The 13,805-nt window shown below is 36.6% G+C and overlaps 1 protein-coding gene across 2 annotated transcripts in view; it reads right to left on the minus strand.

The window, feature by feature from the left end:
• Positions 1-13,805, minus strand: part of RELCH (RAB11 binding and LisH domain, coiled-coil and HEAT repeat containing) — a 76,809-nt gene that overhangs the window by 54,960 nt on the left and 8,044 nt on the right. For both annotated transcript variants that reach the window (XM_063162134.1, XM_063162116.1), the window contains exon 2: positions 4,906-4,995. In XM_063162134.1, the coding sequence (XP_063018204.1) occupies positions 4,906-4,995 (90 nt within the window). The remainder of the gene's footprint in view (positions 1-4,905; positions 4,996-13,805) is intronic.

The raw sequence follows: 13,805 nt of genomic DNA on the forward strand, positions 1-13,805 counted from the left end.
GGGTAATCTTCCTACAAGGAAAGGGCATTTCTGAACAAGTTAGTTTGCCTTAGGGGAGAAAACTATGCAAATTTCAACGGCTCTTTTAACAAAAAGTGATGGCTTTTAAATGGCTTTCTTGTTATTAAAAGTTTCTAATCACTACAGCTACTATCCTGAAAAAAATTACAAAGCCTGACTTACAATGGTTGAATCTTTCAAGCAAGCAATGATGTAACTGGACCAAGGTTTTCAAATCAGCAATTTCTAAATGTTTCAGTTTTCATGAAGCTAACTTAGAAGAGAACTGCATTTCAGGAATGAGTAGCTTGTCTGCTGAGCTTTGAAATTTCAAAATTAAGATTTCTCAAGGGTCTTATTCTATCGACTCATATTTGTTAATGACTTCATAAGTTATTGGATCATAGATACCGACAAAGAACCACCTACAACTGGGATTGGACTAGTTGAGATCTACATGAACAGCAGTCTTGTTGAACCAAGGCCAAAAAGTTGAGGAAATAAACAGTACTTCTAAAATCATCCATCATTTGTGTTGTGTAAGCAGTAGTATTTCCAATTACACTAGAATTTTATCATCTACATTTAGAATACCTTGCCAGATTTTTGCATATTTCACTGTGAAGTACTCAGTACTTCAGATAATGGTAGAAGGGTAGTTTTGTGTTGTGAAGCCACTATATGGCATTTGGACATTTCTTTTAAAAATAGTTTTCCTCTCAAGTATCAAGGGCCCCTTTGCTTACCCAGCTTTCCGCACTTTCATATTCTTACAAGCTCTTTTGTTGATGATGGAAGAAAAAAGGCAGCCTTGAAATGTGAAACACTTCAGCACAAAACACAAATAGCCCCAAATCAGAAAGCTGTACTTCAGCACTACTGCCACAGTACAAAAATAAAGACCAGCAGAAGATTCATGAGCAAGTAACAGAGAACTTGTCACTCTAATAGTGGGAGGCCAACACTTGACTCAGGAGCCTCATTAATGTTTTGAAGTTAATGAGACAGGACCACCTACAGAGAAGACCTGAACTACAGCAGACTTGTCTTCAGCTTCAGCCCCTGGAGACCTTCTGTAAGAACAACCTTCAACCTGGAAGGAGATTTAAGAGGCTTACAACTCCTTCACAGGCTTAAGACAGGCAATGGGAAGACAAAACCAGATCTGTTTTTGGGATGAACAAAGTACACACACAATGTTAACATGTGATTGTTGTACTACAGATGCCTTTTGTGCTCTGTTTTTAAGTTTTGTTTGATTTTTTAAAAGATTTTCCTCTGATTTCGGTGTGCACAATTTAATAGTGCCTACTAAAAAAACACAAAAAAAGGCTCTGTAAAAAGCAGAAACTGTGAACCTGAGTCGAGATAAATTAAATTCTCAAAAATAAATGGTTTTTGAACTGGTTCCCTCCTTTCAAATCTTATTTTTCTAATCAGAGGCCCACAGACTAGCTAGAAATCAATGCAAATACAGGGAAATCTGAGAATACATATGATTGAAATGGAGTTTGATTATAAGAATTAATTTTATCATCTTTGAAAGCACAGCATGTGCTTTTAAAATTATTAAATTCTCAAAAATTATTAGATTCTCATCTTTTGAGTTGATGTCAAAGGCAGGTTAGCAATAATAAACATTTTGAATTATGCAAAATAGGGGGTTTAGACCATGGCAAATTTAAGATGTGGCAGAAGATTCAGTTCCTTAGACTGAATGTGAGGCAGCCTATTTTAAACAAATCCTATGGTATTCAAGTTAGGTGTACCCTTATTACACAGGAAGGGAGCAGGTTTTCCACTCTCTAGCTGCTTTCTGGAAATTATGAGCATTTGGAGGAGGTCTACTACCCTTAACAAATCCTTCAGTACTGTCTATCCTAGGAGCAATTATTTCAAGCACTTAATACATGACTTTGGGTTCAAAATTTACCAGTCTTAGAGAACAAGTTGTTTCCATCTAGTAAACTGCAAGCTGTAAGGATGCATTTTGGTTTGTTTCATCTCCTAGTGGATTACAAATGTATAATCCAAATTGTTACATAACTCTCATTTTCACTAAGATCAGGAAGATAAAGAAGAAAATTTATATTTTCTAAATTGCAGTTAGTTTTGTCATACTTTTCCACATCCTGACTGGCTTCTGTGACTTGCATCTTTTCAGTCAAGCAAGTGATAATATTATAGAAGGGACTCAGATCCCTTCCAGCAGATTTCCCAAATGAAAAGCTCTTTTCAGCAACTCTTCAAAACATGCTTGCTTCGAGGCCAAATTTTAATTCTAATTCCAGATGGAATGAAGTGGGCTAATAGCATTTAAGTACTGAAATCAATTTCAAACAAGAATTGATACAATTATTTCCAGGAATTTTTGAACTGTTAAAACAAACAAAAAAAAATGGCAGCTAAGTCTACACTACTCATAATGAGCAAATGGAATATGGTGGCTTTGGATGATAATATATGCATACATTTTTTCATTTGGGGCTTTCTAACATTGTCAAGATACAAAAGTATTTGTAAAGTGGGTATAACCTCAGTTTTAAAGTCCTTTTGACTCAGAACCAGCTCAGCAGTTTCATTTAGTGACTTATGTGCATTTATGTCCTATCTTTCATTTGATATGATAGGGAACTGATATGGAAATCATGTGTTCTGTCCAAACAGTAAAAAACAAAGATAGGAGCAAGAGAAAGGCATTTACAAAGAGAAAGGACTCAAACCTCATCTTCAGAACTATCAGAAGAAAAAAATGACTATTAGCTCATGGCCCCAAGCTTTCACAACAGATTACAATTTTAATCTCCTAAACATGAAATCTATTAACAGAAAAAAAAGAATTCTAGAAGAAATAAATAAGCAAGATGGACTTCCAGTTAAGTTTCAAAGTGCATTTGCAGCTAAGAACAACTTCAAAAGCAGAAGTTATAAGCCAGAGTTTGTTTAAAGGAGGAACTGGATTTGCAAAATTTTTGAAACCTCTGTTGACATAATTTCTTAATGTACAAAATAAATACTAATCAGTTTTTGCAATTGCTCAGGAAGATAGCTTTAAACATGACTGAGGCAAAATATTTTAAGCAATTATGACTGAACCAGAATTTTAAGTACAAAGAAAATATTTGTGAAAACTTCCAGCCTTTAAAAACATCCAGAAATAATATTCAATCTTATTTTGTTCAAGTTCTTATGTTATTTTTTAAGAACTCTGAAAAACATCTCTAAAGGAACACAGAACTGTAAATATCCTGACATACAATTTCCTCATCAATTACATATGACAGCAGTCAATCACTATATAGCAATTATCAAAAATATTGATCAATTTTACTATTTACCTAAACTTAACACTTAATTTTAGGCTATATTAATTTCATACTGGAAGTAACCAATATTTTGTCAGTAATGTTTTGTCAGAAGATTTCTGGTTCTATTGGATGTCAATTCTGACTGGTCTATATTTTCTAAAATCATCTCTAATCCAATTTAAGGACAGCTCAAAGCAAGAATCAAACCAGCTCTCTCAGTAACATTGTTGCCAAGAAATACTGACTAGAACTAGGAAAAATCTCTTACAAAACCAAAAATAAATAAAATACTGGGATTTTTGCTTGGTTCTTCCTTGCATTCCAGGACACAATTCACAAGGCTTGGGCTCCTTAAACACCGGTTTTTTTTTGGAAGATTAGCTTTCTATTTACAACCATTGCCTCCTTAAAAAGAACTATGTATATTGAAAAAGAGACTAGCTAAATAGTAATAAGAATCCAGAAGTTTCCATACAAATTGAAGAACACTAAGTTCCTATAGTACTAGACCAGAACACCAAAACACCTGGATTTGCTTTGAGTTTGTGAATTTAATCCAGTCCTTTAACTCAGCAACACTGGCTGGGTAAGAAAAATGAGATTTTTCCACCATTTCAGTCTGACTCAGAGATAAAATTTCAGAATGAAGATCCTTTACAGAACTATGTTTTGTCAGCCTTTTCGTTGCTTGGTGTTTCAGAGTAGAGACAATAGGGTGGAAGAGAGACATGGCAGCTTGCATCACACCTCAGGTTTCATAAAGCTTAACCATGTGAGCAGAAGTCGCAGCGTGGACAACTTCCATGAGCTCAGGATATTGAATACTACTAACCGACAACAAGTAAAGAGAGCTCTGTAGCCATTTCTAGAGAGCTTTTATGGATTTCTCTGTGGAAGCTGAGAATAACTTACTATATGAATTTGGAAAAAAAACCTGGACAGAGAAACATGGCTCACATGCAAAAGTGGTTAGTAAAATAATTTCTAACATAAGAGATGTTGGTGATGTAATAGATCCTGAAATTAAAGTGCCAAAGACTCAGAACAAAAGGCAAAAACCCCAACCTTATACAACCAAGGAATCAAACAGGAGAGAAAAGCACTACAATGACGATTCATAGTGAAGATTTATGGAACTGAGTAAATCCCAAATTTGCTCTGGGTTTGGAGGTGCTTATTTGATCTCAGTGAAGGCTATGTCTAAGAGATGACTTGCAATAGATCTTTATGTCAGAAAGCTCTAACCCATCTAGTAGCAACAGACCACTATGTAGAGTAATTTAGTGAATGTTTCAGCTTAACAGTAGTAGTCAGCAGGCAATACCAGGATACAGTTCTATTGCCAAAGGCTGGGCACAATTTTCAGGTATACTGTGTGTTTCTGCACTGGTGACATCTGGAATCATACACAAGCACACCTGCCTCAATAGTTACAGAAATTACAGCAGAAGTGTCCAACATCAAGCAACTAGTTAAACCACCTCAGTGAAATCTTGTCACCTTCAGAAATGTTAATTTAAATATACTTAAGCTAGAAACAACAAGTTAAACAGAAAAATCAACATTCTGTGATTCCTAAAACATATAGAACACTTACCTGCTACTCTTTCATCCGTTTCTCTATTGCCATCATCAGAGTATCTTGCAAAATCTAAAGAATCAAGAGTACTGATGCTTCCAGCACGATCTTAAGGGGTAGGAGAAAAAAAAAAATAGAAGATATCAGAAGGAATCCTAAAGACCTGCCTTTTATAGAGAAAGTCAAAACAGCATCTCATTTCAGAAACTATAAATTGGAGGCTACATGTTCTCAAGTTGTATTACATTTTCTGAAGGTCTGTAAGTAGAGAGTACATCAGTAAACTTGAACCAAAAATGCAGCACTACAGCAAGTTCACTGAACAGACTGTAAGATATTTTTGCTCTCCCTAAAAGATGGCATTTCTAGCCTGTTCACAGCAGATGAGGAGCAGTGCATTGTAGCACTTCCCCTTCTCCACAAGGGCCAAGGACTTTGGCTTGGACACCCAGCTGAGAACATAAAAGAAACCAAACTGTTGTGTGACAAGTTTCAAGCCAGTCCCTTTTAACATAAACTTGTGGCTGCCTCAAACACTCTACTTCCTTTTCCCATGTCTAGTATTTTAAGGCATGTCACTGTGACCAAATACTTTTTTACATATCTTCTGATCTAGTTCTTAACTTCAGTACATACCCACTTAATTAACATTTTTTAAGGAATGCAGTATCTAACAAAAGCAAAGGAAGAGCAGTTCACGCTACTGCAGGTATAATATTTGCACTCTATAATTAAATTCTGAATTTAAAAAAGAAAAAAAAAATCAAGAAATTCAGTAACCAGCATAAGGTTTGGATCTGATCTTGACATTTTTCATTTCACAGGAATGGCAAAGAAAAAACCATCAACCAAAATACAATTTTGATAAGTCTGTTGAAGCACATATTCACCTTTTTATTATAAAAATGCACAAATTACTTGGTAACAGAACTTAAAATAAATTGAACAGTTTCTTAGCACAATTAAACATGCAGACAGTACCTTAGTATCTTTCCTCTCCTTTTGAAATTAATTTCTATGTAGCACTTCAAGAATAATTTTAATTACATTAGAACTGTTGTCACATTAACAAAGAACAAACTCCACAGAGCTGTCAAAAAACCTCTTATCTGTCAGTGGAAATAGAAGCAATTTCATCACTTGTCAGTCAAACTCTGTCATGACTAACATCATTAAGTATTTAACTGCTCCTCCCATTCTGCATTATGTAAAAAAAGAAAAACAAAGCCAAAAAAAATCTATTAATGAATTTCTTCATATATTTATGCTTCATTTTACTGTCTTGTGACATCCTCTCCACATACAGGCCAGCATTGTACTCCAATAAGAACACCTGAATTAAGACTGAATAAAGCATTTACACTTAAAAGATACAGAGGTTTCAAGTACCCCCCTCTGAGTTCCACACCATCAAGACTTGCCTGAAAACCTTAACCTGTCTGTTCCATGGACATTAAGTATATCACAGTATACAATTTGTATCTACCAAAGGTTTTTTTCCAGTTGCAATGTTTTCTTATCCAAACAATGAAACAAGCTGTTGCTCCTCAGTGAGTCTCTACTCAGTCATTGGTTTTAAACCTCATTGCTCCCCAGTCATCCTCTGCAATATTTTCATACATTAGTCTGATTTAGTAATTCTCTGTAGGCTGTTCTATATAGCTTAGCAACACAATACTAACTCTTCTTTTTACAGCATCTTTGGAAAATGGACTGCTGCACATTTGAAGAGATTAAGTTCAAAAGTAAACATGAATTCATGCAGTATGAAAGATTTTAGAAATGATTTTTCAAAACACCCAGCACCTTGATAAGTAGATATTGCTCTAACTTATTTCATTGGGAGCTACAAGATAATTTTTTGAAATCAAATTCAAAACAACATTTAAATGAAGATCTCAATGAAAAGCTGATGTTGAAGAGAAGTAACTAAGTCTCACATAGAGCATTGCTACGGCAAATGCAGAAATAAAACTGATCAATTTTCTAATTGATCTGTGAACAGAAGCAAAGTAACAGCAGAGAAACAATGCTCAAATTTCAACTTAAGTCAACCACATCACTATTATTGAAGCATCCAAAGCCATAAGCAACACAACTTTTTCTTTATATGACTACTGATGCACTTCAGAGGCCAAGGGTCTCCCCTGAGAACTGATAAACCCAGGCAGAAAACACAAACTTATTTGCCAAAGCCAAAACCTTCTTGGAAAAAAACCAAACCACCAAAACCCAGATGCCTATAAAAAAAGCAGGGGGTAACCACAATCTACAATCTTTGCCAGGATTTAGACAACTGTTAGAAGCTGTTTAAGGTCATACCAGCAGCTGTGAATCCAACAACTCTCAAAATCAATCAGTTCTACAACCTTAAGGGTCCTACAGGAACAAGCAACACCAAGGGGGTTTACGATTTCAACACCCAGAAACTGCCTTAAGCAACACCCCTGCATGCACAGCACCAATTTACTGGGCGGAAATTTGTACATTCACTATTTTGACTTTGCTTTATCATCACCATGTTCATAATAAAAGCAAACATTGGACTCCATTTAGGTAGAGGCTGACACTGGGAAGATGCACAAACAGCCACATTCAGATTGGTGAAATCAAGGAGGATCTGCTAAGGAACCCCAACCCTCATGGGTTTCCTGCTACCATTATTTCACTCTGACAGTAATGCTGATGCTCCTGCCATTACAGAAGTGCACACCCATTAGCACAGCCCTAACCCAAGATGCGCCATCACCAGCACAGTCAGGGCACACAGGCACTGCTGAACAGTGAAGAACAGCAGGCCTGTGCCATGGCCTCACCCGCCTAAAATGTCACCATGGGGAAACTGTGTCGGTGACCTTGCTACTTACAACTGTCTCTGTAAGCAGGCATCAGAAGAGGTTTAACTCCTAAAACTAATGCCATTGACCAGAAAATCATGGAATAACATCTTATAACCTCATATTTTACACTTCTATAAAGGATATAGCTGCTATGCAAGGATTGAGAGGGTGTAAAATGTTGGGATCTCTAGCTGCTCAGTCATCCCAAGAAAATCTGGAAAGTCTCTTTTCCCAGCCTGGTGCTTGAAGAAGGAGTCAGGGCTCTTCATTTCTCGGTCTCAAGGTTGTTTATTGTATCTTATCTATAAAATTCTTTCTCCTGTCTTGCCAAGGTCTGCTCAGCACGACAGTCAGAGGCATTCTGCCTGCCCCCGGGGCGGTGTTATGTCTTTATACTAAAAACTATGTGTACAATGTCTACAATTACTTTCCAATACCTACCACCTATGTTAGGCAGTGAGCCTCTACTCTAAACCAATCTGTAACTGCCAACATCACAGAAGAAAATGGAGGCCAAGAAGAAGAAAGAAAGACTGGACACATCCAGATCCCTCCATCTTGCCTCCTGAATCCCCATTCTAGAAACCCCAAAATCTACTTTTTCAACCCGTGATAACTTCTCTACTATTCTACCTAAACTGTTATGGCTTGCTGGTCTTCATATAAAGTTGGTACTTTGCTCCACGGGTCATAATCAAACCCACAGGCGTTTTGGGCTCCATGCCAGGGCTTCTGAGGCCCCTGGCGGGGTCTTGGCCGTCCTGGACACCCAGAGGGATGTCCTGGGTTCCCACAGTAAAAAGCACTTCCCTGCTGGCAGCACAACAGCCTCATTTCTTGGGAAGATGGGCAGGGCTGTTTGAAGGAAAGGAATCAAAGGGAAAGCTGTGCTCAGTCACACAGCTCACCTGAGGAATGTGAAATAGCATTTGTCTGAAGTACAAACGGCTGTACTCCAGGACACTGAGTGGAAGCATTTCAACTACAGCATTCAGAAAAGAGAACTAGCTTCTGAACTGAAAGTGAAGAAGAAAAAAAGATTTAGAAAAAAATATATACAAATTTTTTAAAATAAAAATAAAAATTTGAGTCTCAAGTGATTTGGCAAAGAATATCAAAGCAACTTCTTGTGGAGAAACCACTGAAAAGGAAAAGTACACTTTGGCTGAAATCTGCTTCTTTCCCAGAAAGAAACCCAATCTGCCACAGCAGCGGGAACTCATTTTGTTGTCTTGGTACGTTCATTCTTATCAAGTCTCCTGTGCATGGATTTTAGCTTCTTTCTCTGAATTAAAACACTTTATAATCAGCAATTCCCTTTTGCTAAAAGCTTTCCTAGTGAATACTGGCAAAATAATTGCTGTCAACTTCAGGTTCAGAAATGGTAAAAGCAAAGTAACAAGAACAATTTTGACAAGCAGGTATAAACAACTGCAGAACATGGATCACCTTAATATGGAACAAGAAAGTGCACAGAGCAGCAGTGAAATAGGCTTAGGGTTTTCATAATTCATACCAGAGAAATGCCAGGAGACATATCAGGATAACAAAGGAGAGCCTGTGCACAGTTCTTGTCTCTTACCTTTACCACTGGAAAAGGATGAGCAAAATCAGAATGCCAACATTCATACACACAAAGATAAGAAGATTTTTAATCCCTTAAAAAATGCAATGCATTTAATTTCATTTGTGAAGTGAAAAATTAGGTTCATCCCATTTTGTTTATTAACTTATACACACTTTTAAAATATTGCTTCATTCCAGAGGAAAAGATTTTAAAATTCTTTTCTTATTTCCAGAACTGGCACCAAATGACATGCAGACTTCTGCTGACAGCTTCTGTTCCCATGGCATATATTCAGCTCTCCCTGAACGCTGAGCATAACTACCAAAGTAGGAAAATGTAAGGCAATCTCCAAGTGATACATCCCCCTCCACTGACATACATAATATGGAAAAGGTTATGTTTCATTCACTCTGATGATAAAAGGAGATTATTTTTACCAGTTTACCTAAAGAGAACCAAGAATTATCATATTAGCCATATTTTCACGTTAGCCATATTGTCACAGTACATGCATTAAGTAAAAATTAATGCATGTTGCAGTCTTCTACAAAATCTCGTTAAATAATCTTTACATGTTCATGACACTGTAAATCAGCTAAAAGCATAGACAAATTAAGTGGCATTACTTATTGATAGGAGGCACAAGAAAAAATATTTTAAAAATTAATATTTTAGAAGCTATTTGAATTTACTTTGCAAACATCCAAATTGATTTTAAAAATTACTAGCTGATAAAGCAGGCCAGTTGTCACATTTCCTCTAAGATCACCGGAAATCATATCATCATTTACTAATGATTAATCAAATGAAACATATGAAGACCCAGAAAGCCACAATTTTTCCTTGCAATTCAAAGAGAGGAAGCGATACTATGTTTGTACATGACAGATTCACTTAGCTAACTAAGTGTTCACTTGTACTGAAAAATATCTGTAATCCTGAAACCAGACTATTGCCATATTTTAAACTGCTGAGTGAAATAGCTGGCTAACCACATTTTATAGTGATTGGAGAAATAACTGGCTGCTGGAAATAGGATTTTGGTAAGCATACAAATGGAACTAAAAGTGAATCCTTCCCAGGCAAGATCAGAGCAGCTTCCCACTGGATATTGCACATACTAGGACAACACATTTCCCAGTTTAAGCCAGGTTTTCTATGAACTGTAGGGGTCTATGGAGGATGAAACAGCTGTAGGCAGATAGCTCACACATTTCACAGAGAGATAGAACCTTTACTATCTCAAAAAAACTTGAAAAGGTCTGGATAGTAACTTATACCTATAATGCTATCAGGGCCATCAGGTGACTCCAACCTCCACCCTCACACATCACTATTTGGAGAAGCAAAACCAAAAATGACTTTGCATTGATAAAAACCCCAAAACCAAGCAAAAGAACACTCTGAATACATTCTATCCAATTGGTTAATACAACTGTATTTGTCATTTACTGCAGCATTATCAAACAGGAACATACCAAAGGCTTGGGAAAACTGTTAAGACATTGTTCATGCTATTGGATACTATGAAGATTTATACCACTAACTCTGAATAATCATCCAAGCACAGCTCTGCTCCAGAAGCACAGAATTTTTATTGCATGTAGTCGTCTTCTTTTTTTCTTTTACTTTAGATAAAGTTAAAGTGTTTTAACATTAGTGTTTGAATTATTGTACAAGCAACTCAATCCACCAGTAGTAATTTTATTTAATAATAATGCGCTCTCTTCACAAATTAAATTTTCACTACATTGGATTTCACTAGGGACAAACATTTAACAAGGCCTGCCAGTTCAGTGTCAGGTACAACCCTACTTAGAAGCCATCTCAGGTTAATGCCTTCTAGCTTATCCTGAATAAAACCAGACGTTGAAAGTTACATAAGTGAATGACTGAGGCCATCAAAAATCGTTCCTTAGCATCACCATCCTGACAGCTACTTCTAGACAAGAAAAAATCCAATACAATTCCAGAATACAACTCTCTGCAACAACAGAAATAAGCTGCACTTCATTCTTGAACTGGGCACTGAAAATCTGTTTTGCAGAACAAAATTATTAAAATAGAGAATTGCTAAGGTTTGATTTTTACTATGAATTAAAACCCAAAACAAAACAGGATAATTCAACCAACAAATGCTACACTTAACACACAGCAGCAAATTAGATTCCAAAAATTATGAACTATCATACAAAGAAAGTTGTTAGGGATTATAAATGTCAGAAAAGCAATTACAGCTGCATGTGGGGAAAAAACCCAAGTTACTCTGAGATACTCTTTCAGATCTCCGAAAAGTGAGAAGCTATAAAAGCCCCTACTGCAATGTTTTTCAACCAACAAGCCATGGATTGTTACTAAGACAAGCTTTGAAATAACCATATAGTTCCATTTAACTTTAGAAAGCACACAAGTTTTTCCTGATGAGCTGTGCTATTCCTATGAGTGAAGCTGCCCCTCCTCCCAATACACACATAAACCCCTCCTTGCATGGAGGAACCTCTCTGTCTAAAAGCAAACTAAGTCATGAAGAGATCAAAGCCAAAACTTAAAGGCGTCTTCAAATCACAGGTCAGAAAAAAGTTTCATAGACATTGGCAAAGGACAACATATTTTATAGGGTATAGCTTATCTTTACTTTCAGGGCACCCAGCCTAATTTTTAAATGCAAAGATACAGGCAAACTAGCAGGCATTCTGACAACAGATCCCAACTGAGAAGCTTCTATGAAAATTACTCAGGTCTGACACTTTTCCCCTTTCTTCTGTGCTACAGATACAATAAAAGAATTATTGAAATTGAGACCTAAGGGAATGCAGATATATAAATACACATTTTAGGTCTATTTCTGCTGGCAGTAAAGAAGTCTGCAAGTGAGGTATTTTATCTACCTTAAACATTCCAGACCTAGAGTAAACTAGCCAGTAGGGTCATGCTGCAGATGGCCTGCTCTGTCCTAGAGCTACTGGTCTGAAAAAGTATGTCCTTGAATAACTTGTATTTTCAGCTACTCTGCACAATCTCACAGGCACAAAATAACAGAAGTCAAGGAAACAAGAAATTTGGAAAAATAAATTACTTCTTGTACTTCTTTGTACATGCTTAAGCCCCATATTAGTACTGAACCACACACATGCGTATGTGAATAAACCAAATTGTGAGAGTGAGCACATGTGATAGAAGATGGGATAATGTAAAAACCCCAAGAGTTTTAACAAAGTCCTTCCTACATTAAATCAAACAATCAGGCATCACTAATTCTTTAATAAGAGATCATCAGTTCACAGTTTGTATTTGTGACTACCTTATATAGCAACTGAAATAGCTATGTTGTGCAATATATGAATAAATTAATTAAACTATTTAATTCCCCATAAATAAAACTGCAAATTTATTTTAACCATACTACATTTCATAAGACATCTCTGGAGCAGTATTACTTTGAAAAGTTTTAAAAGTCTGCTGCATTTAAAACTTGTTATGTTTCAACTTGTTCCAAGCTTACTGATGCTGGATCTTTCAGCAAAGCAAACCCGATCCATTGCAGCAGACGTGTGATCTAGCATACAACCTTTACAGTAGAAACAGACTTACACAACAATTTTTTAAACCAACTTGAACTTGTAGAGTAAATTTCACCAGATCAACACATTCCACATTGCTATGGTAACTTGGGGATGGAACAAAAAGCCTTAAATTAATTCATTGCATCAGGCACTAAACCATAAGCACCTGACCTACCAACCTTGCTTTGCAACTCAAGTGCCTCTTTTGCTCTCTCCCAGATGTTCTTAATCAATCAGACCTGCAGAATTTTCTAAATCCGCATGTTCTGAAGACTTCAGACCCTCATCAAATGAAAACTTGGTTAATTAAAGCTTCTAGAATAAAATGAACTTCCAAGCTGTCAGAACAATCTACTTATCAAGAACAGACATTCAATACTAGTCCATGACAGGCAATCCAAACCCGATTGAAAACAGATGATTAATACACTTTCCTACTTCATATTTATAGCAAGTTATAAAAATTCACAGGAAGCATATGAGGGTAAGCCCCTAAAGTTGGTTAGAGAAAACTAACATACACTTGCTGGCCAAGAAAAGAAAAAACCCCAAACAAACCAACAAAATCCCACCAACCAACCACAACAAAAAAACCCAACCACCAGATATGTAAAACAATTATTTTGCAGACACATTGCAATAGAAAAGCATCACTCTCACTCCCATGACAGGCACACTGCAGAAGCTCATCAGAAAAATGAAATTACAAGTAGAAAATAGGTAAGATTGTGCACCCTAGCACAGAAACAACACGTTCACAGAACTGGGTTATGATACAGATGCGCCTGGGCTGATCTCCTGGAGAGCCATACCAAAACCAGGCTGCTTTTGGAGACAGACTTATTGCACAGACGTTCTCAGGCAGCATCCAAATTAGTTGAGTCTGAAAGAATTGAGCCAGCCCTGCACAAAGCATTTGGATGCTGCAGCAGTGAACACTGAGGTCCA

Source organism: Melospiza melodia, chromosome 1 (genome assembly GCF_035770615.1).
Source record: "Melospiza melodia melodia isolate bMelMel2 chromosome 1, bMelMel2.pri, whole genome shotgun sequence".
Taxonomy (NCBI): domain Eukaryota; kingdom Metazoa; phylum Chordata; class Aves; order Passeriformes; family Passerellidae; genus Melospiza; species Melospiza melodia.